Source organism: Littorina saxatilis, linkage group LG9 (assembly GCF_037325665.1).
Source record: "Littorina saxatilis isolate snail1 linkage group LG9, US_GU_Lsax_2.0, whole genome shotgun sequence".
NCBI lineage: Eukaryota > Metazoa > Mollusca > Gastropoda > Littorinimorpha > Littorinidae > Littorina > Littorina saxatilis.
The window spans coordinates 4,793,332-4,821,151 of NC_090253.1; the positions used below are offsets into that span (position 1 = coordinate 4,793,332).

Genomic DNA, 27,820 nt, shown 5'->3' on the forward strand with positions numbered 1-27,820 from the left:
TAGTTAGTTAGAAGTAACTAACCGTTTTATAATCACCTTAAGTGATATAGTGAAACGTGACACCCCCCCCCCCTTTCAATCCCCAGATCCGACCCCCCCACCACCACCACCCCCATTCCCACCACCACCGCCGACTCCACAACTACCACTCCCACTAGCCCTACATCATCAACACCAACCCAACCACCATCCCCAGCACCCCCATCATCCCCCATCACCACCACACCAACCCCTTCCTTACCCCCTAAAAGAAAAAAGAATTATAGCAATCTCGATGTCATCTCTGCATGTCTACTAAAACGGCTACATTTCGTCTACAATACATCAAAGCACAAGCCGCGTCTGCATCCCTCAGCAGGTTCACGTCATATTCCGGAGTATTCAGATCAAAGCACGAAGCCGCGGCGTATCAGCAAGTTTACTTTTTTTTTAGATGAGCCAAGCCACAACTAAAAGTTTCTCTCTTCGGGGGGGGGGGGGGGGGGGGGGGGGGAGGCGGAGGAGGATTGGAGGGCTGGCAGCGCAGCGGCGTCGGCAGCGGCGGTGGTGGTCAGGTGCACATCTTCACAGTCACAGGAGTGCACATGCACGACATCGTCTTCCTGCCCCCTCCCTTCTCGGAGCTTTGGCGATCTCAGACAGACACACACACACACACACACACACACAGACAGACAGACAGACACTCTCTTTTATTTATATGTATAGATTTAGAAGTGCACTGGATGCCTGCCAGGATCGCTCCCAATATCAAGGTAAACGCCCCTTTTTTTGTTTACAAGCATCTGGAATGATTGGTTATCTGAAGATTAAAGGTTGTGATCAAAGACTATATCGTCGGTGAAATCGTGGGACCTCGTTAGTGACTCTTGGCGCCAAGTGACTTACGACGTCCCACGATTTCACCGACGATATCATTATCAATAATGAAAAGAAAAACAAGAACTCATTCTTAAACGCCACGTCTAAAAAGTTGATCTCTTCACAAAGAGATTTTAGTTAGAATTGTCAGTCTGATATGCCCGAGACCATCGTCCTTTTACTCTGTCCCAGTCTGTATCTCTGTCCTTGTCTTTGTCTGTCTTTGTTTGTCTGTATGTCTGTCTGTCTGTCTGTCTGCCAATCTGTCTGTCTGGCTGTCTGTCTGGCTGTCTGTCTGTCTCTCTCTGTCTCTTTGTCTCTCTGTCTCTGTCTCGACTGTCTCTGTCTCTGTCTCTGTCTCTCTCTCTCTCTCTCTATGAGGATGGTGATGATAATGATGACGACGACGACGACGGTGATGATGATTTATTCATTCAGTAATAGCCTGTCCAGACTTGGAAACCGTTTTACGCTATATGCACCGCAGGCCGTTTTGTGCGTCGCGCGGGATTTTGCCGAGTGGCCACACATCGACGACTTTTTTTCACAACGCGGTATCAGTGGAGCGCAAGCGTCAAGGTCACCTGACAGGAAGGTCAACACGCTAGCGGTAATTTGCAAAGATGGCTGGGTACATACAAAACAGTGACAGTTGCATCGACTGCCACGCCGCGAACTTTGCGTCCCTGTTTTTGTATAACTTGGAAAATGTATTCCACGGGGATTCGTGGCTTCTGAAAAGATCGATAAGTTCGCCGATCTGTGTCGAAGAGATACTTAGAGTCTACCCACAATCCAACTCGATCTGACGGTTGACGTCATCGCTCTGGTTTTCTCTGATTGGTCAAATTTCCGTCGTTCTATGTCTGTGTCAGAGAAATTAGAACACGCTCTATTCTTCTGCAGATAACGCTTCGCGATCATAGCCCGCACGCCGCAGCGGGACGGCCGTTTTGAGCATAAGTCAAATGTGGACAGGGTCAGCCTGGAGTGTCTGGACAGGCCTTTTCTTATTAACTCGCGTCTCAAAGACCTGTTTTGGTCGAAGCACAATGTTGCACTTGTGTTGTTTTCTTTTATTTCTTCTTATTAGTTACTTATTTATTGATGAATTTTGATTCAGCTGATCGTTTCCACGCTTCCCAGCAAACACGGACTGCTGAAAAGACTGTACAGCAAGATCAGTGGAGGAGAAATCCTTCCTGCAGTTTTCTCCCTTGCCCCCTACGGACGCCGAGCGCGTGATAAAAGTGATGCTGGAAGCCACCGATGGTCAGGTCACACTACCACAATGGCGGCTGATCCAAGAAGCCTTCAAGCACTGTTCGCTGCCTCTGTTCATCACTCTCACGTTTCAGGTATGTACGTTTGAGAAAACATATGCATGCTGTGTTACGATGTGCTACGCTTATTTTCTTTTAGTCTCGTCACTCTCGCGATAACTTATGTGTTTTGACGTCCTTGGCATACGGATCATTGTGTTCATTACAGTAATTAGCTTGTTTTAATCTCCCCTCCTTTTGCCAAGTTAGATTTTGGCTGTTTCCGGGTTTGGTGAGTGAGCATTGACCTGTGAATTTCTTCTTCTTCTTGTCGATCACACTGGAGGCGGTTTAGACCTTTGGCGGGAGGGAGCTCCAGTCGCTGGGGGTAGACTCTGTTGATGCGCACAGTACGGCGCTGCTTAACCCTGGCGGGACCTCCATGAGTGTCGCTGGGATCTGACAATATCTTCGTGTGCATTAAGTACAGCGTTGATATAATCGCGCTAGGAAGCTGGCATTCTATTTTAAATTCAGATGTCTACGAGAAACTCTTCTGTTTCAACTCTGGTCGCCGCAGGTCCGGACTACCGGGGGGGTTATTGGGGTTGCGCAATCCCCCCCCCCCCCCCTGGCCTAAACATGTGCCTCACTTATTTAAAACATTTTTTATTATTGTTTATTTTATGCCGTTTCATGCAAGGAGCGACCATTTTCCTATCTCAGAATATGACCTACCCATCAGCTTCAGGGGGCTTCGCCCCCTGACCCCACAAGGGGCTCTGCTCCTTGACCCCGTCAGGACTCGAGGAACATCCCCCTGGACCACCGCCGGCAACCCCCCCCCCCCCTCCTCTTAGCCTAGTCCGGCCCTGGGTCGTCTCGCTCGTGCTTCTCTACACCTTGCCGCTCATGGGGAGAAACTCTTCTGTTTCAACTCTGGTCGTCTCGTGCTTCTCTACACCTTGCCGCTCACGGAGAGAAACTCTTCTGTTTCAACTCTGGTCGGCGTCTCGTGCTTCTCTACACCTTGCCGCTCATGGAGAGAAACTCTTCTGTTTCAACTCTGGTCGTCTCGTGCTTCTCTACACCTTGCCGCTCATGGAGAGAAACTCTTCTGTTTCAACTCTGGTCGTCTCGTGCTTCTCTACACCTTGCTGCTCATGGAGAGAAACTCTTCTGTTTCAACTCTGGTCGTCTCGTGCTTCTCTACACCTTGCCGCTCATGGAGAGAAACTCTTCTGTTTCAACTCTGGTCGTCTCGTGCTTCTCTACACCTTGCTGCTCATGGAGAGAAAGTGAGTCCATAGCTTTAAGGCGGTCCTTCATTCAGCCCGAAGTCGACTTCGCAAAGACTTCGCGAAGTCTTTTTACAGAAAACTCAGTGCTAAAACTCCGTGCGGCCAGCTTCGCGAAGTCTTTTTACAGAAAACTCAGTGTTAAAACTCCGTGCGGCCAGCTTCGCGAAGTCTTTTTACAGAAAACTCAGTGTTAAAACTCCGTGCGGCCAGCTTCGCGAAGTCTTTTTACAGAAAACTCAGTGTTAAAACTCCGTGCGGCCAGCTTCGCGAAGTCTTTTTACAGAAAACTCAGTGCTAAAACTCCGTGCGGCCAGCTTCGCTAAGTCTTTTTACAGAAAACTCAGTGCTAAAACTTCTCGTAGTCGGCTTCGCCCAGTTAATAATGATAGGCTGAAAGGCAGTCCTTAACTGAGCCTTAAGTCGACTTCCCGAAGTCTTTTTACCGAAAACTCAGTGCTAAAGCTTCGTTCGGCCAGCTTGGTGAAGCATAAGTCTTCGCGCAGTCGACTTCGCCAAGTTAAGGACCTGCTTTACGGGAAGATCCCTGAAGACGGAGAATGGCTGCCTAAATGGCGGAGTAGAAATCGGCCATACATGTAAAAGGCAATTCGTTAGAAGATCATGTGTATTTTTTTTTAATCATTCCTGCAGAGGGAGTATAGCCGCCTTAATGGCGCGGCATATAAAAATGAACTCGTGAAATGAAATTCGTGTGTACGTGGGAGTTGTTGCTCACGAACGAAGAAGCAGAAGGAGAAGACAATGGGGGAAGGGATGAAACATTTGCGAGAGGGTAGGATGTGTGTGTGTGTGTGTGTGTGTGTGTGTGTGTGTGTGTGTGTGTGTGTGTGTGTGTGTGTTTGTGTGTATAACGTCCGTCATTATTGTTTATATAGTATTTAACTATCATCACGTACATCTGATTAATAGAGGCCACTTTACTGGTACTGCGCGAAATTGTATTGAATTTGTTTAAACGTTTATTTGAAATATCAATACATGGTAGTATTTGTTTTATTCAAATTAATTAGAACTACTGATTATACAAGAAAATAAACAATGTGAACGTAAGCTTTTCACTGCAAAAAACAAAAATGGCTGTGTGTTACTGTTGTCTTTTTGTGTGTGTAATTAATGTGTAAGTCCCTCTGCAGCACATTTCAGGTTTTTCTTGAAGAATGATTTTTCCAAAGGGCAATGCGCGTTGTTATCAAGTTGTGCTTAATTTTTATGCACGGAGGTTTTTCCATCATCTCAAAACTCTGTAATGTTCTTGTTCCTGGCACTGTTGAATTTCTTGTCGTCTTACCGTCCAGCAGCCAGGAATTGTCCATACTGTTGAAAGAGCTTGTCACTGATCAGAAATGCCATTTTGCTAGTTTTGAAGGTGTCTCGGTTAAGCTTCCTAAAGATACTTCCATAAATCACTGGTTTTCACAATATCACACATTTTCTGTCACAAAACACACACAGAAGCTGACAGTGTTGCACGCACAATGTCACATTACGCGTTCGCTCAGAGAAGACTTGTTCGACTTCAAAATCAGTCACGGCGGGGATGAAGCTCAGTCGGTAGCGCGCTGGATTTGTATCCAGTTGGCCGCTGTCAGCGTCATCTTGAACACGCGGCCAGTACCGTGTAACTGGCCTTGAGACCGATCGATTCAAGGGGGGCAATCTCAGTCATCTGAAAGAGGGAAATCCAAACGCAATCCGCCTTGTTCGATTTTATGGGCATGGACGATAGAGAAAAATAAGAAAAGCAAAATCTGGAGTCCAGTCTGGACGAAACTGCTATCAAGAACGCAGAATTGATTTTTTCTGAGTTTTTTTTTTAGCCGTTAGCGCGATTTCTCATTTCGAATTTCTCATAACTGCTGGCGGCTGCAGTGAAACCAACAAAGGGGCCTCACTCTGGAAGAGTTTCCTGCTCCGATAAACATGGCGCTTACGGCTAAAAAAAAATCAGAAAAAATCAATTCTGCGTTCTTGATAGCAGTTTCGTCCAGACTGGACTCCAGCTTTTGCTTTTCTTATTTTTCTCTATCGTCCATGCCCATAAAATCGAACAAGGCGGATTGCGTTTGGATTTCACTCTTTCAGATGACTGAGATTGCCCCCCTTGAATCGATCGGTCTCAAGGCCAGTTACACGGTACTGGCCGCGTGTTCAAGATGCTGTCAGCGTGAGTTCGTCCCCACGTTCGGCGAGAGATTTATTTCTCAGAGTCAACTTTGTGTGCAGACTCTCCTCGGTGTCCGAGCACCCCCGTGTGTACACGCAAGCACAAGACCAAGTGCGCACGAAAAAGATCCTGTAATCCATGTCAGAGTTCGGTGGGTTATAGAAACACGAAAATACCCAGCATGCTTCCTCCGAAAACGGCGTATGGCTGCCTAAATGGCGGGGTAAAAAACGGTCATACACGTAAAATTCCACTCGTGCAAAAAAACACGAGTGTACGTGGGATTTTCAGCCCACGAACGCAGAAGAAGAAGAAGAAAAAATCAGTCATACGTACTTCCCCACACACGATAGAGTTAAAGGCAACGATGTTTGAAACAGGTGAATTCTTGAAAATCATAAGTTCACAATAGGTTTGAACTCGGATTTAAAATGAGGAACATGACTAGTAGGTCTAAGACATGCTGAATTCTCATGACGCACACGCAAGGAATTTACCATTGCATGAAGCATGCAGAGCCCTCATGATTGGAAATGGATGTCCAGACCTCAGTATATGAATTTTGTGCTGTCTTTTGTTTAGTAGCTAGTTCCATGATAGATGCAGTTAACTGTCGAATCCAATTGACAACCTGGGCCAAGGCGCACGAACCGAAAATGGGTGCCACCCTAACGGGAGAGAACAAACCGAGGTATCTGATTCGTTGAAATCACAACAAATCTCAATTTCAACCAATCAAACACTGCGGCTGGCTCCCGACCGGTTGGTTACTTTCTCGTGCATCTCAGCCCACGCCTACACTTATGCAGATGGGGTTTAAAGGCACAGTACGCCTCCCGTAAACCATCACATATACTGTCAGGCTTTTACACACAGTACAAACACCCTTTCATTTAAACACTCACCGCTTGAGAACATCCTAGGTGCCCTCCGTAAAGAGCGAGCAATTTTCAAAGAATTCATTTTTGCGTGGTTTATCTTACCCCTTAGCCATCATGAACCCTTGTGATCCAGTTTCCTTTTTTCACAATGTAGTAAGCTTATCTGCAATAGCACGTTATTATGTACCTCTCAATCTATACGAAACAAACGGCTGTGATTCACAAGAACTCTAGCGATGGTTTTTGACTGTTTAGAGGAACTGGTGATAGGCATAAACCGTCGTCTGCTACGAGAACCACGACCTTGCGTGACCCTGCTTCCGGGCTTTTCTTTCTTCAAACTTTCAAAACTTCGAATTGTACTGATCTTGTCTTGATGAAAAAAGAATTCTTTTATGATTTAAGAATGTTTGTGTAACATTAACAAGCTGTCAATTTATTATTTAGATTTTAAAAGTTAGGTCTAGCGCCCAAACGCACCACGGTCCGATCTTGAGAGGAGACAATCCGCAAAATTAATTCTTTGAAAATTGCTCGCTATTTACGTAGGGCACCTAGGATGTTCCCGTTCGGTGAGCGTTCAAATGGAAGGGTGTTTGTACTGTGTGTAAAAGCCTGACAGTATCTGTGATGGTTTACGGGAGGCGTACTGTGCCTTTAACTTAATCATGGGAGATTCATCCGTCGGAAGGATGACTGGATTCAACCGACAAGTTTGAATAGGGTCATAACTCAAATTACTGTGGATGCATTTGAACACAAACAACATATTTTGTCTGTATGGTATACGTAACTGTACGTGATGGATGTACTTTGGATGCTGAACATCTAGCTAGTCAACCACAACCCATAGTAACGTCAAGGCGAATCATCGACATTTTAAGGAGATCTGCATTTTTTTCTTATCAGACAACGATCGGCTTCGTTAGTACCAGATGCAGTTTCTCAGACAGACTCTGTACTCTTCTTCGTGTAACCCGAAGAAGGCAGCAAATGGAATCTCCCACGTTAAGTCTGTGCTAGGCTCTGTTTCATCAGGGGACGACAGAAGGCCGCATAAACACGTTAACTCTCTCAGACACAGCATGCACGCCGCCTCGTGTAACCAGAAGAAAGCAGCTCTTGGATAAAGTCTGGACTCTCGTCGTCAACGAGAAGAAGAAGAAAGCAGCACCGATGGGCTACAGCGGAGTGCCATACTCAAAGTCATTTGACCCCTCCTCATTCTCATCGATCTTCACCATGCGAATTTCCTGGGTCCCCTTGAAGTCCTGCTGCGGACTGTCCCGAACGGCCACAGTACCGATGATGACCTCAACGGGCACTTGGAGGTTGGAGCAGAGTCCGCTGGGCACGACGATCAGCTTGAGGACGTAGCGCACGTCGATGAGCTGGCAGTCCCGCAGGTAGGTCGGCGGGACGTCCGGCACTTCCATGGGCAACTCGCTCCACTGGTCTGTTCCACCCGGAGGCACGCTCCCACGCTCGCAGCCTTTGCAGATCCTCGCCGTCCGCGTCACCGCGGACCCGTAGACCTTGAGCGTGGCCACCTGCTCCAGGACGACGAAGGACCTCTTGATGTTGCGCTTGGAGGAGTTGGTGACCCGCCCCGAGATGCTCATGGCCTCCCCTGGTACGTATCCCTCGCGGGGCAGGCTGATGAAGGCGGAGATGGTGCCGGAGTTGCAGACCAGGCTGGCCACGGCCTTCTCGCCCTCATTCTCCACCGCCTGCCTGGCTACGGGGAGCTCGTTGAGGTCCAGGACGGTATGGATGATGAACTCCTGCCTCCTGGAGTAGCTGAACTTGCCCGGGCGGTGGACGATCGCCTCCACGAAGTACACCACGGAGCCGTTCTCGTCGCCGTCGCAGTGGAAGGAGTTAGGCAAGTGGCTAGGGAGCCTGACCTTGAAGGGGTACTCGTGAAGACCCGGGGGTATCTCCACAAGCGGGCCCTCTTCTTTGGGGAGATGACCCAACAGGACCACGTCTTTGGAGAAATAGCGCTCTTTCTGAGTGTCATAATCCCCGACAAACATCGTCACCTCTGCTCTGCCTTTGAATTTGACCCGTATGCCTTTCACTTGGAAAGTTTCGGCGTTTTCTAATACCACTTTTCCGACTACAGTTTCTCCCGGTAGGAAGTGGTTTTTGTCGTGTTCGAAGATTGTTTCGAGCTTTTTTAACTTCCCCATTTGTTTGAACGTTTGTTTTAATTCGTGTTGAAGTTGAACGTGAAATCCGTCAGTGGTAGAATCCGCTTCACATAAAGGACATGGTTTTCATGTGGACCAAATCATAGCAGTTTGGATTTACTTCGGGCAGAGAATGTTTATTTTTGAAGTCAGTTGCAGGTTCTGATCGATATCTCAAGTTGTTCCTGTCGTTTCGTAACCCACCGTGGTCTTTGGGTTGCGTACATTTCCGATAAACCATCATACTGTGCATGCTGTCGAAGTTCCGAAGTTGTAGACACCAAATTCCCCAATCTTCTGAAAAGTATTTGGACTTGCATTGTTCTAAAGTTTTTGTCTGATTTTGTCACGTTTCTGTTTTGCAGATGTGTCGGGCAGGCTTTAGACAACCCTCAACAGATTTGCTTCACCGGCCATGCGACTAAATGTCTTCTGTTGACACAAACCAAGATACTACAGTCCATCTACTTTGACAATGTCAGCCGAAAACATCGCACAAACGACATCTTGCAGGACCTTGACATGCGCGAATTCACTTTCTCACAACGAGCCTACGAGGTAATCTCTTCGTGTCGTCATAGCATCCCTCTAATGTCGTCAATGTTTATGTACGTTCCTTTTCTGTAATATTGGTCCTGGCAACAGAGACCCACGTAAAGCGAGACTCACAGACTGCACTGTACACGCTTGGTTAGATTATTTTGGGAAATTTTCCAGTCGTTGAAATGTTCAATTAAAATGTATCTAAGAGTAAGAGTAAGACTAAGAGTAATACTAATAGACTTAGAGAGAAAAGGGGAGAGAGAGAGAGAGAGAGAGGGGGGGGGAGAGGGAGAGAAAGAGAGAGAGATCGAAAGAGAGAGAGAGAGAGAGAGAGAGAGAGAGAGAGAGAGAGAGAGAGAGAGAGAGAGAGAGAGAGAGAGAGAGAGATTATGATGATGATGATGGAACTTTATTTTTCAACGATAGAGGTTTAAGGCTATATACGTCTTTGTGAGAGAGACATAGAGAATAATACATGGCTTGCTGTGTCGTACCAGATTTACACGAGTTTTATTTTTAAATATTGAACTGCGAGCGAAAGCGAGCTGTTCACTATTTGAAAAAGCAACGAGTGTAAATCTGGTACGACGCAGCAAGCCATGTGGTATTCTGTTTATCCTACATACTGTACTTAGGGGAAGGGCTCCTAATATGGACCGCTTTTTGTTTCATGCTGATAACTAGCTTGTTTTCTTGCGAAGAAGTTTCATTTTGTGTTTGGTAGTCCTTCCCTCTTAGGTTAACCGTTAGGCCTAATTAGAGTAAAATAGCTTTGATAGACATTCAGCAAAAATTAAATACAGGAAAAATCACAAATGGTCCATATTAGGAGCCTGGGCGCCTAATATGGACCAGTGGAGAGGCCTTCACGAATCGCTGTAAAAAGCCCCCTGTACTTCAAAATAACATGATACAACTTAGTGTGCAAGTCAGACTAATTAAAATATGCTTTAGATTTATCTGTTTTGGGTTGATGAGAGCATTATTTGAAGCACACCAGGAAACTAAAGAAGCTTATCAAAAACTTAGTGAAAATAAGTGAAATTATTAGGGGACTCACGCATACTTTGAGATTTTGCTATTATTTTTGACTCACATGCGAAGCAAAAGTGAGTCTATGTACTCACCCGAGTCGTCCGTCCGTCCGGCCGGCCGTCCGGAAAACTTTAACGTTGGATATTTCTTGGACACTATTCAGTCTATCAGTACCAAATTTGGCAAGATGGTGTATGATGACAAGGCCCCAAAAAACATACATAGCATCTTGACCTTGCTTCAAGGTCAAGGTCGCAGGGGCCATAAATGTTGTCTAAAAAACAGCTATTTTTCACATTTTTCCCATTTTCTCTGAAGTTTTTGAGATTTAATACCTCACCTATATATGATATATAGGGCAAAGTAAGCCCCATCTTTTGATACCAGTTTGGTTTACCTTGCTTCAAGGTCAAGGTCACAGGAGCTCTTCAAAGTTGGATTGTATACATATTTTGAAGTGACCTTGACCCTGAACTATGGAAGATAACTGTTTCAAACTTAAAAATTATGTGGGGCACATGTTATGCTTTCATCATGAGACACATTTGGTCACATATGATCAAGGTCAAGGTCACTTTGACCCTTATGAAATGTGACCAAAATAAGGTAGTGAACCACTAAAAGTGACCATATCTCAAGGTAGAAAGGGCCAATAAGCACCATTGTACTTCCTATGTCTTGAATTAACAGCTTTGTGTTGCATGACCTTGGATGACCTTGACCTTGGGTCAAGGTCACATGTATTTTGGTAGGAAAAATGTGTAAAGCAGTTCTTAGTGTATGATGTCATTGCTAGGTTTAGTTATTTGACCTTGACCCTGAAGGTCAAGGTCATGTAAAGGTCAAGGTCAAGCATGTGAGTCGTATGGGCTTTGCCCTTCTTGTTTTTTGTGCAGTAGAAACTCGGGGTCAACATTGCTAAAAGTAACAAATACAGTCTTAGCTGTCATATGTAGCGCGTTTTGTGTGATAAAAGCTTTGGCTGTGGACAGAAACGAGTCCGTTTTAGGCGGCAAATTTAGAGTGAACGCTGCCAAAAGTGAAAAAAAGAGAAAAAGCCTAACAGTTTTGGAGTTTGTGTTTCTGCAACTGTTTTGACATGTGCAAGTTATCCAGAGAGGGTGAATACAGCGAATGAAATTGTTTTGAGCGCTCTAGCGCCGCTAGTTTGTCAGAACTGGAGGTGGTCCATATTAGGAGCCCTTCCACTATATGTGTATTTTACTGAATATGTCCTGCAGTCGAGGCAGTTAAATGGAAGACGCTTGTTTTGGAACCTCGATCTCTTCTAAAGCCTCGTGCAATCTATTACGTCAAAGCTAAGAAACGTCACTCTGAAAGTGTGGCGTGACGTGTTAGTTCTAAAGATTCATCGAGGGTAATTATCGAGCGCAATTTTTGTTTCTATAATGACGTTTGTCTCGGTGACTTTGGCATCATAAGCAGTGGAAAAACAGGTCCCTGCCAGATTTGCTTGACATGACCTCATTTACATGATATACACACGTGTGATTTGAACGATTATTATCTCACGGGTGTCTCTCTCACGTATGTAGGATAAAGAGAGTTTATTCATGAAGTGCCCCCAAAATGAGTTTAACAACATTTGAAAGAAGATAATAATTATTGACAATTTGAAAGGGAAAACAATTCTTGATCACCTTTTTCCCCCACCTTTTTTCCAGAACCTGATCCTATGCCGTTCTCTGAGGTGCCTCTACGTGGTGGATTCCCACAGAGAGAGGCTGGTGCACCGCCTACAGAGAGCTCCGGACTCTGTCTTCACGGAAACCCTGACCAATTTCACCGGCGCAGGCTTCACCCCCGATGACCGTTTGGTGGTCGCCTCCCGCCACACACACCTGTTTGTGTGGAACACCAGCTCTGGTCAGCCGGTCAGAGTCCTGCAGGCTGCACTTTCGCCACTGGTCAAGCTCTTCGTCTCCGCCACCAACAAGGCTGTCACCCTCTTGCAGGACAACACGCTCCAGGTGGGTTTTGGGATCACAAGGGATGGAGGTTGAAATAGGTGTTTTCGCACGGTGAGAGCTTGTGTGTGTGTGTGTAGAGGGTGTGTGTGTGTGTGTGTGTGTGGGGGGGGGGATGGAAGGTCGATGATGTATGTGTGTTGGGTGGTGCGTGTGTGTTTGTATGTGTGATCATGCTGTTGGTGTGATTTTGTTGTCGGTGTGTGTGTGTGTGTGTGTTCTTGCAGCTGTGTGCATAACAATGAGTCTGTGTGCGTTCCATCGTACCCGCAAACGAGAGAGAGAGAGAGAGAGAGAGAGAGAGAGAGAGAGAGAGAGAGAGAGAGAGAGAGAGAGAGAGAGAGAGAGAGAAAGAGAGAGAGAGAGAGAGAGAAGGAGGGGGGGGGGGGGGTGATTTACCATTGAATACGTACAACGCTTGCGTGCGTAACATTGACGTCGGGTCTTACACGCACTCCCTGTTGATGCAGGCATTGAAACTATAACGTGTTAACATTGTTTATTAATTTTTATTTGCAACTAGAATTCCAAATACAAGCAACTAGAACATTATTGAAACACACACAAACTCAACTTGTTTATAACCTCTGTAAAATTACCCCCATTTTAAGACTCCCTCCTTTTTAAGACCTTGTTTTCTCTGACTTGTTTATAACCTCTGTAAAATTACCCCCATTTTAAGACTCCCTCCTTTTTAAGACCTTGTTTTCTCAGATGTTTTGAGATCTTAAAAGGGGGGTTCCACTTATAGGGTTCCACTTATAGAGTTCCACTGGGTGGCCGAGGTTGCGAGTTCGACCCTGGGTCAGGGCGTTAGCAATTTTCTCCCCCCTTTCCTAACCCAGGTGGTGGGTTCAAGTGCTAGTCTTTCGGATGAGACGAAAAACCGAGGTCCCTACATTGGGGTGTGCACGTTAACTTAAAGATCCCACGATTGACAAAATTGTATTGGCATAGATAAAAATGTCCACCAAAATACCCGTGTGAATTGGAATAATAGGCCGTGAAAAGTAGGATATGCGCCAAAATGGCTGCGATCTGCTGGCCAATGTGAATGCGTGATGTATTGTGTAAAAAAAAAAAATCCATCTCACACGGCATAAATAAATCCCTGCGCCTTGAATATGTGCGCGATATAAATTGCATAAAATAAAAAAATATAAAAAAATAAACAAATTAATCCCTGCGCTTAGAACTGTACCCACGGAATACGCGCGATTATAAGCCTCATATGGATTGATTGATTGATTGATAGATCTGAGGTGTGCTCACATCAACAGTTTACACAGGAATGAATGTACCTTTAACAAAATCTAAAGTAAACAATGAAACTGTACATTTTTTTTAAGACTGAATAACAGTTGAAGTATGGACAATTCGGCTAAAGAATAACAGTTAAAGTATGGACAATTCGGCTAAAGAATAACAGTTAAAGTATGGACAATTCGGCTAAAGAATAACAGTTAAAGTATGGACAATTCGGCTAAAGAATAACTGCAGTTAAAGTATGGACAATTCGGCAAAAGAATACGCAGTTAAAATATGTACAATTTACTCTGATAAAAACTAATGACATGTTTTTGTCAAGATCCTTTTACGCTAAATCCACAGTCTGACGGTTTGGTAAAACATGAAAAGGAGGTGGGGGGGTACTGACGAGCATGATGCTACTCAGTTATTATCAACATTCGCAGACCTACGAGTAGAACGTTGTACACCATTGACAGTGACAGGGAGTTTACATTGTGATTTGTTATTGATGCTGCCGCTGATTGATGACCTGAATTATCTTCTGTCCCTTCAAACTGTAGAGTCATTACAAGACTGGACTGATCTCACTGTCTTCAAACTGTTCATTACAAGACTGGACTGATCTCACTGTCTTCAAACTGTTCATTACAAGACTGGACTGATCTCACTGTCTTCAAACTGTTCATTACAAGACTGGACTGATCTCACTGTCTTCAAACTGTTCATTACAAGACTGGACTGATCTCACTGTCTACAAGTTTTAAAAGAAGAATCAGTTTTGCTCGGAAAACATAAAACAATGGATGTTTACTGCCATCAAATAGACAACTTTGTCAAAAGAAAAAGACAAGATCAACACTATTGTGCTCTAGTAATGAGTCTATGTAATCGTGTCTACGAAGACAAGCCCGAGCCTGCTACCTCTACAAATCATACGTCAACCTCAACACGCATCTCAGTCAAATATCAGCGACACAAAAATTATTTGATAAATTTTTACAAGCTTAGACAAATGCTTATGTGCTGGTCCTTAACATTTTACATTTTGGAAAGCGCCGGGCACTTAAACATGTCATGAAAAAGTTTCAGTTGGATAAATCAATTCTTTTGAGTTCCTATGTTCCTAGTAATTATTGAGTAGAATTTTCGGTCTGTTCTTTATGTACAAGATAATTCGTAGTGGAAATAAACATTGAAAATGGTCGAAACTGAACAGACGCTGCGACACAATTGTAACCTTAACATTCCAACCTTTCCTTGAAAAGTATCACGTATCAGAAACATGTCTACAATTATTGTCGAGAGACGCAGGATTCGTTGATTGAACAGTATGGCCAATTTCTTACGCTGGAATTTGCTAAATGGCAGCAAACGTGGTCAACAATTTTTTCAGTCACATCACAAAACTATCCTTCTCGCAATTAACTATAAATTTTGGCGAGATCGTTCAGATAGATCTTCACAGTTCTTTGACAATCTCAGTCACATCACAAAACTATTTTTCTCGCAATTGACTCTAAATTTGGGCAAGATCGTTCAGATAGATCCTCATGTTCTTCACAGTTCTAACTGACATACAAAAGACGAGGCAATCCACGGACCAAAAGTCAGACGCTAAAGTTCTTCTTGCGACTAGAAGCACTCATACGGGATGCTGCAAATAACTCTAAAAGATCGTTCAGATGTATCTTCACAGTTCTTCACAGTTCTTGCTGACATCCAAAAGACGAGGCAAATCCACGGACCAAAAGGCAGACGATGAAGTTCTTCTTGTGACTCGAAGCACTCCTGGATGCCGCATTTAACTCAAAAGATAGATCTTCACACTGCATGCTGACATCCAAAAGACGAGGCAATCCACGGACCAAAAGTCAGACACTGAAGTTCTTCTTGCGACTGGAAGAAGCAATCCTACTGGATGCCCATGGTGGTACGCAAAGTATCCGCCTGCACCGTTTCCTCGTGCACCGTTTGCGTGACGCCCGTGCTCGTGTCACGCGCCGTGTGCGTGATGCGGTGGCAACCGCGCTTTTCCAGGCTACTCTCGATGCGCAGGGTTGTGGAGTAGCCCCGAGAGCCCTCGGAGGAACCCAGGTAGAACTTGCGTTGTGTGGACTTCGGGGAAGCGCCTTGCTGGCTTGTAGCTGAAGCTTCGGGAGAGGAGTACTCTTGACCTAGGCTGCACGCTGATTCTTCCAGTTCTGCAACATCATCAATGACATTTCAGTAAATTGTGCGTGTGTTGATAGACTTGATGAAAGGTTAGGATCGTTTAGAAAACGGGAGTGCTGGGAAAGTTGAAAACGCGTACGTACGTACAGACCACAGAACTTTTATTATATATCTATCTAATGTAAGTTCTGTGGTACAGACAGACAGACAGACAGGAAAGTGCAATCAATACATTTTGTCATCGTTGTAACTTCTTGTTGCCAATGCATACAACATTGCGATATATATTTACTGGCATACTAGTCAGTCCCTTGCAACAGAGTATGAACTCAACGAAAAAGATAGCAGAACGCTGTGTGGCTGTGTGTGTGTGAGAGAGAGAGAGAGAGAGAGAGAGAGAGAGAGAGAGAGAGAGAGAGAGAGAGAGAGACAGGGATACAGTGAGAGAGAGAGAGAGAGAGAATAAGAATAAGAATACTTTATTATCTCATAGAGAAATTCAGGCGTGGTACATATATAACAATAATACAAACAGGACATTGTTTTTACATAAGACATATCAATCAATCAATTATATAACAGGGCAGGTTATAAACACACCTCCCAGAGAGAGAGAGAGAGAGAGAGAGAGAGAGAGAGAGAGAGAGAGAGAGAGAGAGAGAGAGAGAGAGAGAGAGAGAGAGAGAGAGAGAGAGAGAGAGAGAGAGGAAACCAAACTAACTGCACTACACTACCTTCCTGTGGTAGACAGTTCCTCTCGAGGTTGAGCACGATGCAGCGTCGCTGATCCGCCGCTTCATCAGCAACCAGCGTTCTGTCGTTGTCGTCGTCGTTGTTGTCATCGCCTGACTGTTGCCACACGTCACTGACACGTCTCTCTACCACCGTGCTCACGGAGCTGTTCTTGGTGACGTACCCGGTCGGCAGGTCCGGGTACAGGTCACTCTGGCTGCTCTCGGGAAAGCTGTTTACAAACTGGTCACAGTCACTTCGGCTTTCCTTGTTCTGCGAGTAGAATGTTTCCTCGGTCTCGAAGCGTTGTCCTAAAAGCAGGTGATCTCTGCCTTCGAAGTCGTCATCTCTGGGTTTGGTTTCTTTTTCATGTTCTTGTACTCTTGGTAGATAGTCTCGTCTGTGGTTAAGTGGTTCCCCGTCAGTGAAGTCTTCAAATCCATACCTTCTGTCCGCCATTTCGTCATAGACTTCTGTCACGTTCATGTGCTTTTCGTCGTTGTCTTTCTTCTTACGTCTGGGGTTTTCCCGTCTGTGCTTGAGTTCTAATGTCGGGTACTCTGAGCTTGGAAAGTCGCTGTGAGTGGACAGACTTTCACCCATGTCGTTATCATCCCTGCTTGTGCTGGTGGATTTTGGCTTTGCTCTTTCTCCGTTTTCTTTCCTGTACTCTGTTTGCTCTGTCCTGCCGTCTTGCCGTCCATCCCCTCGTTCCTCGTACTTGTTCTTCCTGTCCTTCGTGCCTTGCTGTTCTTCGTTACGAGTGCCCGCGTCAGACCATTTCCCCAAACGACCTTCATCGGCGTTCACCATCTGTCGCTTGAATCGTTGCAGTTTCTCGAATCTTTCTTCCAGCCACTGACTCGCTTCTGTGAACTTTTGCTCTCTGGTCTGCTCCTCTCTTGACCGATGATCTTTTCTCTTTGGTGTCTCTGGCTTTTTCATCTCCTCTTCTTCGTCGTCCTGATCGGTTATTTCCCTCAACTCCTCTCCCTGCCACTGGTCGTCGAGCCACTGGTCTTCCTTTCTGTAACTTTGCTCCTCATCCTTCTGGCTAACGTCGTCCTCCTCCTCTTCAATAGCGAAAGAATCTTGTACATAGTACTCCCTGCCATTCCCCTGGCTCAACTCTTCTTCTTCACAGTCTGGTACATCTTCGTCTCTCTTCTGATTTTGCAGATCCTTCTTGTTGCGTTTCTCGTCTTTTCTGTGCATGTCCCTGCGTGGTTCTTTGTTAGAACCATACTGTTTTGTCTTTGGCTGTTCGGCTTGCGACTTCTCATTCAGCAATTCGTTTCGAATTCGGTCTTCTTTTCTGTACACCTTGCCCGTCTTCTGGTCTGTCAGCCACCAAGGTTCTTCTCCGCGTTCATTCTTCGTCTCCTCGTCTGGTTGTTGGGGTTTGTTTTTCCTGTAGTACTGCTCTCCTTTCTTGCCGCCTCCAAGCCAGAAATGTGCTCGTGTTCTGGGCCGAGACCTGTCCGTCTTTGCTCTGCGATCTTTAGCAGCGGAAGAGCCCTGGAAGCGTTTGAGGTCGTCTGGGTGAGGCACGCCTGTGTATTCATCGTCAATGTAGTAGTCCTGGAAGTCAAAGGGATGATTGGAGATGTCTGTGTTCCCCGCTGTGCTGGAGGGAAGGAATGGCAACAGGTGTTCAAAGCCGATATATGTGTTACGAGGACTGTTGCTGAGGCTGCCAGGGCTGTTGCTGCAACCGTTTGCAGACTGGTCAAAGCTGGCAAAGAAAAGACTGTCGGTATGGTCCAGCTCCATGTCGGATTGCTCAACAGCGGAAGCCCTGAAGTCTTCTCTCTCCTGCAAGACGTTGGTCAAGCTTGTTGACTTTCCAAGGTTGGGTGGAGATTTGTCTTCTTGTGGAGAAGATGGGGCTTGGAGCGTCAGTCTTGGTACAGCTGTAATGGTTTCGTCAGTGACATCGAGCTCGTCTTTACTAGTTAAGGGAAAGCCTTCCTCTTCCTCCTCCTCTTCCTCCTCCTCCTGAGAAGTCTCATCTCGGTAAGAAACGCTAGTGAGACTTTCCTTGCTACCCTTCAGACTGCATGCTGAATCGTCGTCTTTGTCTGGGCTTTCTTCGTCATTCTGTTTTTGGCCTTCGGGTGGGATTTCGTTCATGTCAGGGGACTGCTCCAAGCGAGTGGGGGAAGTATCAAGGTCTTCAAACAGTGTTCCGTGCGGGCTCTTGCTGCCCTTGAGGATTGACTGGCGAAGACTGTGGTTGTGCATATAGGCCTGGAACTGCTCCGTCAAGGTTCTCACGCTACCCGGCATGCTGAGCTCAACATCCTCGTTCACGTTTAACTCCGCACTCATTTCCACAACAGCTGAATGAGATTTTGTGATGTGCTTATTGCTGAAGCGTGGCGGGCGGCTTCTGGATGACGGAAGTGACCGACGTGGAGAGAGCTTAGTTTTTCGTTTGATGCCACTAACAGTCTGTAGATTAGCGAAGCTCCAATGGTCTCCTTTGGTGAAATCTTTGACGTCTGTGGAATGGCTGGCAGGCTTGACTTGCGGCAAAGTCTTGCATCGTTCAGCATAGTCTCTGTCGGAGCTACCCGGCAGATCTTCCATCGCAAAAGGCACTCTCGAAATTCGGGGCGACAGACTGCCAGCACGCAGCAGACCGAGTGACCCTTGCCAGGGCAGAGAGGCGGTGCGTCTTGAGTACCTCTGATGACGGTCAATAGCAGACGACGAACTTGACCGCTCTGACTGATTTCTGGGAAGAAGCCCCATGCCTGTAGGAGGACGGCTTCGACTTGTGCTTGGCAAAGAAAGCATGCACCCATGATCGGTCCCATCATCTTTTGTTGTTTTGGGATTACTCTGACCATCTGCGGCGTCAAACTCCAGGCTGTCATCGCTGTTGTCTAGGGTTGACCAGCTGTCAGTTGCACTGCCTGGCCTTTTCTGTCTGGTCAAGTAGTGGTTGTTTGTGGCATCTGCGACCGCTATTCCTGTGGCTCCTTCACTTGCAGGGCGATCTGATGTCTTGCTCTGCTGGCTGAGCACAGACTGTGCTGGTGCTGGAGCACTAGATGTACTGCTGCCAGACTGTACATCACTGGTTCTGTTGATTACCGTTGACTCTGACATGTCAAACCAGCCCCACGCGCTACCCTGAGCGACAGCGATTCGTTGTTGCTTTTCTTTATGCATCGTTTTGACTCGCTCAAGCGTGTCTGGATTCCATCCCGGAGGCTGGTTAAGAGGACCCTGAAGCCAGTGGTACATTGAGCTGAAGTCCCGTGGGCGTAATGTGGGTGCTGGCTTCAGTCCCATGTCGATGATATCTTGGAACAGTGTCACAGCCTTGACCGTTGGTACGAACTCTCTGCTACTTGACTTGTGCAGCTCAACCACCTCGTTGATCGTTTTGCCTTTCCACGGCAGTTCCGAAGTGATCATCTCCTGCAAGATGGAGCAGAAGCTGTACACGTCACTGGCGACGGTAGGAGGAGAGCCTTTCATGACCTCCGGTGACATCCACCTGAAGAGCTGGTCCACGTGAGGACGAGTGGCCACAGTGCAAATGCGACCAGTGGAGGCTTTCTTCATCTCTACCATGTACTCCAGGTTGCCCACCTTCACCTGGTGCATGTTGGCCAAGAAGATGGCGTGGGAGGACAGGCCGCAGTGGATGAAGCTCTGGGAGTGCACGTACTGCATGGCCAGACACACCTGGCTAGTGATGTCACGAATGTAGGTCATGGGCAGGTGGTCCAGCTTCTCGTGCAGCACGTGGTACAACGACCCGATGCTGACCCGCTCAAAGACCAGCATGAGATTGTCAAAGGTGTTTGCCTGACACAGACCCATGAGGAGCAAGAGGTTTGGGTGACGAAGCTTGCTGATGTGATCAACTTCTGAGATGAGCAGGTCCACCGTCGACTCTCTCTGCAGGTTCTTATCCAGCTTCTTGATGGTCACCGGCGTCGTGTTCCATGTCATGCTGGTCATCACGTAATAAGAGCTTGACTCAAAAGAAATGCCTCCATCGTCGCTTCTCAGTTGGTTTTCGGTGACGAGCGGTATGACGGACACGACCCCACTTGCTGCATCCCCACCGTAGTACACGCGTCCGTAGCCGTGGCTGTGAACTCGACGAAGTCCGGACTCTTGCTGAATGTCAAGCGACATTTGGCTGCCAACTTTACCACGAAGCATTTGCAGGATGGATGGCTGACGGTCCAAGCTGTTAGCACGACTCAGGAAGTCACCGCTGAAGTTAAGAGCAAACAACTGCGCCTTTTGAAGGAACTCCAACAATTTTTGTCGCTTTCTGGGACTGGGGTTCAATCCTGCCCAGTCTAGACATGACTTGCCTTGGTTGTCATGGAAACGCAGGTCACCACCAGCTTCTAGCATCGCACCGAGAGCTCGAAGACTACCCTTCAAACAGGCCACGTGCACAGGTGTCATGCCAGTATCACTTTTCTCATTGGGGTTGGCACCATTTTGTAACAGCAGTTCCACAATGCGGTACTGACTGCGCAGAGTGGCAACGAACAGTGCTGTTTGGCCAGCGTTGTTTGGAAAATCTATCCACAGGCCTTTTTGCAGCACGTCGAGAACGTCCTTCTTGCGTCCATGCATTACAGACACAAATAATTCTTTCAGATCCTCATTGTTTGAATCTATTTGTCCCAAAGTAACTAGCGGTTCATATCTATCATCTGTGCCCTTTGTGTCCTTTCCCGAGCCGACAGAACGTGTCCATTTAAACAGTTCTCTTTTCCACACAGACATCTTTTGAATTGTTTGGTCCCAACCACAATGAGGGTCAACACCTTTTGACCGCTGTCCTGACAAAGCACCAACTATCCACTGATCTCACATAAGTTGCAAGACAATTCGAAGGAACTAAACTGAGATTACCTTCTTGATGTTGCTGTTAGATGCATCTTTTACATGGTCAATCACAAGGTTGGCCTTGCTTCCTTTTTTTACACAAGTAGATTTCACAGGAATGAAATCAGTTTGCAGACGGAACGTAGTGGACGATTCCATTTGCGCTCTAAAAAGTGTGGATGGGTTTATCTGGAAAACATAGCAATCAAATATTTTGGATGAAACTCCAGAGTAAAACGTCTCTTTAGATCATCTGTGCTTCTGCTATTAATAAAACATAATAATGTAATACATTTAGTTAACAAATTAGGGAAATCTTTGATTTCTTTTTCGCATTTAAATATTTGCAACCCTCTATGAACCCCACAGCATGTTAAATGCCGGAAGTGCTTCGAGTGGATGTGTCCTTAAAAACTCAAAATAGTTCCAACGTCGAACCACCTCTTGTTAAAAGTTCGTGGATTGTGTGTACAATGGAAATGTCTTTTTCCCGATCCTTATCATTTTCACAGACTAAAAGAATGTTTTTCTCCATGTAACAGCGGAATAGCTTGTGATTCGCTTCAGTTTTAATGAATTAATCCGCCATCTAATGATCTATTTGTTTGCGAACAAAAATGGCTGCAGAACAGAAAGTTGTGTGGGCGCTCTTTTTCAAACTAGTTTCGACCTGCAAGACCGATTGCTTCACCCAAAGGTGCTTAAGCATTCTTTGCTTAAATCTTAGGAGAGTGGAAGATATGCCGTTTAAAAAAAAAATCCCATTTAGACTTCAGTTTGGTACGATCACAGAACGGCAAAAAAGCAGGGAAATGATATTCTTGAGCTTGATTTTGAATCAATCCTCAAAGCGAGTAGTCTAGACTTGTTGCTTTCAGAAATACTTTGTGAAACAAGGTAAGCTCCATTGAAACTGATAGAGATTTTGTCCTGATATGCTTCAGGTATGGAACTTGAACAACCTGGACGCAGACGTTCTGCACGCCAACGAGATCATCAAGGGTGCAGTGAAGACACTGGCCGTGTCAAACTCTGCAGGCATTGTCGCATGTCACGGCGGGGTACGGGGTCAAGCAGAAGTGAAACTGATAGAAGTCAGCACAGGAAGAGTCACAGGAACACTTCAGCAGGCCACCCATGTGGAGCTTGTGTCGTCGGTGATTTTGTCTGCCACTGGGAGGTTAGTTTGTAGCAATTTTGCTTTCGTTGTGCACAGCGTGGTGTTATTTCTAGAATGTGGGAGTGAGATGAATGAAAAGTGTGTTGTTTTCCTTGGTGTGTGTGTGTTCATGGGTGTGTGTTTGTGTGTTCGTGTGAGTGTCTCACAGTGTGTGTGTGTGTGTATCTCACACTCACAGTGTGTGTGTGTGTGTGTGTGTGTGTATCTCACACTCACAGTGTGTGTGTGTGTGTGTGTGTGTGTTGTTTTGAGGTATAGGGGTTGCTTGGTGTGTGTGTGTGTTGTTTTGAGGGGATTGAGGTATATAGGGGTTGCTTGGTGTGTGTGTGTGTGTGTGTGTGTGTGTGTTGTTTTGAGGTATAGGGGTTGCTTGGTGTGTGTGTGTTGTTTTGAGGGGATTGAGGTATAGGGGTTGCTTGGTGTGTGTGTGTTGTTTTGAGGGGATTGAGGTATAGGGGTTGCTTGGTGTGTGTGTGTGACAGTTTGGGAGATTGTGAAATGAAGAAATTGGGGTAGGATACACAAAGACCAACCAACCAACCAACCAAAGCCTACGAGGATTGTTGTGTGGTAAACAGTGTGATATTGATACAAATTACAATTAATGCAATGTTTAAAAGGGCTGATGAGATTAGGATAGCTTGCTCTGAGAATGAGCATGCCAAAAAAAACCCACTTGTCATTTGTATGGAGACGTGATGGATCCCTAGAAGATCTGGTATTATGACAGTGTTATTTTGCTTGGTGGTTCTGAATCTGTTTTCTGCATCAGTGACTGCTGCTCAGTGTTAGACGTGTGCTTTTGATTTAATGAGATACATGTATAATGCTGTCATATGATGCTGCATGGCCAAAAATTGTAATTCACATTAGTGCATGATTCCTTGCAATTGCTTGACATAACATAACCACTATTTCAGGTATGTGTTGACCCTCAACGTATGGGCTCCTCATGATGGAAACGATCGGGAAGTAACAATGGACTGGCCTTTGCTGCGGAATATGGTACTGTGGGATTCTCAAAAGCACAAGGCTGTTGTTTCAAAGGTAAATGTAACAGCACATATTTCTTTGGAGAGACCCCCTTCCACACTGTTCAAATAGAAAATGTCAATCTTCCTAATTGTCAATTTGTCAAGGATCAGAAAAGCTTGGGCATGTGACTTTTAATGGGATGGAAAAGAAAACTGTGTCTAACTTCTTACCTCCCCTCTCTGCAATTAGACACTGTAAAAGCTGGATGTGCGCGCATGTTTGCTAACGAACGCTGTGTGCGTGTGTGTGCGATTGTTGACATAAAGAAAAATCCTCAAAAAATAAGCTGATCTTTACTCCTGGGTGTCTATAACATTTTACATTTCAACATTCATAAATAGTTACTTTTAATGAAAACATTCACTTCTCTCCAAAGTAAGTTAACGCAAGACTCACTGGGGGTTTCTACAAGAATTTACTCATGCAAAATTTGTTTATTTTCAGGTGAACACTCGCTTTGCTTTCTTCGACAAGCACGGACCCTCGCTCGGTCTGGTTCTCAGCAGCTTCCACAGTCAGTTTGACTGGACCTACAACCTCTATCGCTTCTCATTCCGACACCTCGAGTCCGAAGTGAGCGGCGCTCGCGAGCAGCATTTCGAGCTGCCAGAGAATACAGAGTTCGTCGGCTCCCTGATCCTGTTTTTTCGATCGCCGTAGCCAGACGTGGGCCTTTATCTGTGTGGCCACAACACCTTTGTGCGCCCAGGCGTGGAAGGCAACAGAGAGTTCGAGACCATCGTCTACATCAGGAACCTGACTGGCGGGGAGAACAAGAGTCAACCGATGACGGAACCGAAGATCCTGCGTCTGTCGGATCTTATACGTTACCCTGACAACAAGGACTGCATCACTGGAGTGACGCTGGAGACCAACCTCTTGCTGATTCAGTACATGAAGGGCGTAAACCAATTCGTCTTTGACTCCTCTCGAGGGATGGTGCTGCCCCCTGATGTGGAGAAGGCGTCGGTCCTGTACGATGCGTTGAAAGGTGTGGTGGTGAAGCACACCATGAGGTTCTTGACGCCAGCGTCTGACTTGTCGGGCTTGCTCACCTTTCCTTCTGCTTCCGTTGTTGTCGACCAGAACTTGCAGGTAAGATTGAGCATCATATTGTGTGCATTGAAATAAAATCAGGTACTGCCCCTTTGCTCATTTAGCAGTATGAAACAAACACCATTAGAAACCCCTTTACCTCAATCCCCTCAAACACACACACGCACAGGCACACACACTCTCTCAAAACGCCTTACAAAATGTGTCAGCTACTCGATTCAGATTGTTTGAAAATGCTTGCAACTGTCAAGGTTCGTAAGTTTCTTTTGTAGTTTCCAGTGCCTGAGCCAGCATTTGTTATCCAATAATTAAATTACAGTACTTGAATGGATCTGCTACGTGTTATCGGCATAGCATCACTCTAAACTCAAATGCTTGAGACAGGGAACAGACTCAATGTTTCTGTATTGTACTTGCGTATTTTAGACAGCCTTTACATTTTCAAATAGCTTTTAGCCATCAAATGAATGGTGCAATGTGCTTCTCCCTGTGTGCAGGTGTTAGAGATAGCGACCATGCGAGTGCAGTGTAAGATAGAAGCTGACTGGTGTCAAGGGTCAGCGAGATTGGCGCTGGATGGGAGCTACGTGGTTGGGCTGACCCAAGATCTTAGGGCTTTACAGGTCTACCGCTCCAGCGATGGAACACTAAAGGTAGACTAAGAGTGACATTTCTTCTTCACAGTGGAATTATCAAGCCTTTGGGTATAGCAGTGGTATTGTTTTGCAATCAAATAAACTTTTTTTTTCTCCCGATAGAAGATGATCAGGGTTGTATTTGCTAACGGAAGCTTTGATTTTTTTTACTTCTGTTAATGACTTTACCCTAATTGGTTTGAGCTTGTCACCGGAAACGAACATTTTATTTTGCCTCATAAATTGAATATCAGTGGAATGCAAAAATCCAGAAGATGGTACACAAGAGGGTGACAAGCGAATGGCAAAATTTAGTACATGAATCAATAAACTAAACTCCATGGTGCCATGTAACCAGGGGAAGTAATTCAGCACAGTTGGATCTAAACAAAAGCAAATGCAAAAGTTCAAAAGTGCTAAGATTTAAGTCTGTAATGTACAAGGCTAGTAAACTGACATATTTGCAAAACTAGTAAATTTACAAATTTACTAAACTTTTCAGTCAGTTTACAAATTTACTGTTTCACTGAAGGAATTAACAAGTTTCCTAAATGTACTTACTTACTGGCATTTTTGAAGACAATCTGAACGAGTAAACCTTTCATAGCATGTATGTAAACCCTAAGTGTTTAAACCCAATGTTCCAGGGCTCAATAATGGTCCACGGCAAGGCCACACACCTAGAGGTCGCAGAAGACGGACGCACCATCGCCGTGGGTACCGCCGACGGTCGCGTCATGCTTCTCAGCCTCGCCCTGGACGTCAGCGATCCCTACGTGGAACTCATCCAGCACTTCGCGTCATGCTTCTCAGCCTCGTCCTGGACGTCAGCGATCCCTACGTGGAACTCATCCGGCACTTTGCGTCATGCTTCTCAGCCTCGCCCTGGACGTCAGCGATCCCTACGTGGAACTCATCCAGCACTTCGCGTCCAGGAACCCTCCTCCTCCACCCATCCTCGACGCAGTCGATGGCTTGCCTAACAGGAAGGGAAGTCTTCTGGAAAAAGACGCTCAGACCATTCGAGGCAGAACTCCGGAGCTGCTTCGCTTGTCTGCCAAGATTCGGTCGGATGTACAGATTGCCACGAGAAAGCTGCCCAGTTTCGGAAGCATCACCAACGCTATGGTTGTGGCTCAGAAGTTCCAGCAGGGCAGATCTCAAGCCTGCTGCATTCAGTGATTTTTCACTTTAATTGTGCCGTACTGCCGTGTTAAATGTGGACAGAAACCATCATTCAGTGGAACCCCCCTTTTAAGACCTCCAAAAATGTGACAAATTCAGGTTGTATACAGGAGGGAGTCTGAAAATGGGGGTAGATCTACAGAGGTTATCAACAGACAATCTCAAAAGGCAAGGTGCTAAAAGGGGAGGGGTCTTAAAAGGAGGTTCCTCTGTATAAACATTTTATAAATGTATCTGTAACTTATTTCTTTTACAGAAAAACCGGCAGGGTTGGCCTAGTGGTAAGGCGTCCGCCCTGTGATCGGGAGGTCGTGCGTTCGAACCCCGGCCGGGTCATACCTAAGACTTTAAAATTGGCAATCTAGTGGCTGCTCCGCCTGGCCTCTGGCATTATGGAGTTAGTGCTTGGACTGGTTGGTCCAGTGTCAGGATAATGTGACTGGGTGAGACATGAAGCCTGTGTTGCGACTTCTGTCTTGTGTGTGGCGCACGTTATATATGTCAAAGCAGCACCGCCCTGATATGGCCCTTCGTGGCCGGCAAACAAACAAACAAAGAAACAAACAAGCTGAGAAATTTATGGTGTAAAAAAACACACCAACATTAAACATTTTGTCACAGTTTTTGATTTGATGAGAAAACTGTCAACCGCTTTCAAATTTGTGTTGGCTGCATGGGCCAAAGTTATGAATCTGCAGTCAACTGTGTTAAACTTAACAAATGTGCACTGAGACTTCATTCCTCTGATATTCTCTTCTCGGGTCACAAAGAGCAGAGGTAGACTTATTCGTATAAAATAGTTGGGTACATGAAAGAACTGACTGGTGAATGTCACTTTTTTGCTTTCTTCCAAAATCATGAAACTCAATTCCATTATGTTAATTTTTTTTTTAATCGTGGATTTTCAAGGAGCCCTGAGAAAAAATGAACAATCAAGACTTTTGCTTTAAAATATGTCCTGCGCTTTTGTAAGAGGTTGAATTTGCTTTCTTGGTGGAAAATATGTGCTCGAAAAAATATGTTCTTCTGTAACAGATGACAGTCAACCAAATGCAGCATGTTAGATTTTGTTGTTGCTGCTGTTGTTTCACATGCACAGTATTTAGCCATGAACTCGAACACAGAGTTGCCTTGTAGTGTGTTAACTTGAACAAGAAATCCTGTTCTGTGTTACAAAGCATTGCATACATTGTTTACAGATGTTTTTCTGTTAACCTGTGATACTTTTTGGACTTAGTCTAAATGAGCTAATGATCTCACTCTATCTGTACAAAATAGTGAAGATATGCAATTGGTGTGTGTGTTTGTGTGTGAGAGAGAAGGAAGGAATGTACAGTGGTACCTCTAATGAGAGGACACCCTCGGGACCAGCCGAAAGTGTCTCTATAGCGGATTTTATTTATTTATTTATTTTATTTACGAGGATTTATATCGCGCACATATCTCACCAC

At 45.6% G+C, this 27,820-nt stretch overlaps 2 protein-coding genes and 1 pseudogene across 2 annotated transcripts; 1 reads left to right on the forward strand and 2 right to left on the reverse strand.

Moving 5' to 3' along the window:
- The first annotated feature begins 725 nt into the window (after positions 1–725).
- Positions 726–27,425, forward strand: LOC138977014 (uncharacterized; annotated as a pseudogene).
- LOC138975123 (arrestin domain-containing protein 4-like) lies at positions 5,977–8,924 on the reverse strand. Its single transcript, XM_070347784.1, has one exon. It carries the CDS (start codon positions 8,683–8,685, stop codon positions 7,672–7,674), a length of 1,014 nt encoding a protein of 337 aa, XP_070203885.1. The 5' UTR covers positions 8,686–8,924; the 3' UTR covers positions 5,977–7,671.
- On the reverse strand, positions 15,206–21,173 carry LOC138977346 (uncharacterized). Its single transcript, XM_070350248.1, has 2 exons — positions 16,409–21,173; positions 15,206–15,703 (listed from the first exon to the last, which is right to left on the reverse strand). Exons 1-2 carry the CDS (start codon positions 21,021–21,023, stop codon positions 15,414–15,416), a joined length of 4,905 nt encoding a protein of 1,634 aa, XP_070206349.1. The 5' UTR covers positions 21,024–21,173; the 3' UTR covers positions 15,206–15,413.
- Positions 27,426–27,820: the final 395 nt, after the last annotated feature.

Bases quoted from the DNA above. Each gene is read 5' to 3' on its own strand.
- LOC138975123 (XM_070347784.1), bottom strand. From the start codon at position 8,685: ATGGGGAAGTTAAAAAAGCTCGAAACAATCTTCGAACACGACAAAAAC.
- LOC138977346 (XM_070350248.1), bottom strand. From the start codon at position 21,023: ATGCATGGACGCAAGAAGGACGTTCTCGACGTGCTGCAAAAAGGCCTG. The intron at 15,704-16,408 runs GTAGTGTAGTGC...ATGATGTTGCAG, and splicing joins GAACTGTCTACCACAGGAAG to AACTGGAAGAATCAGCGTGC.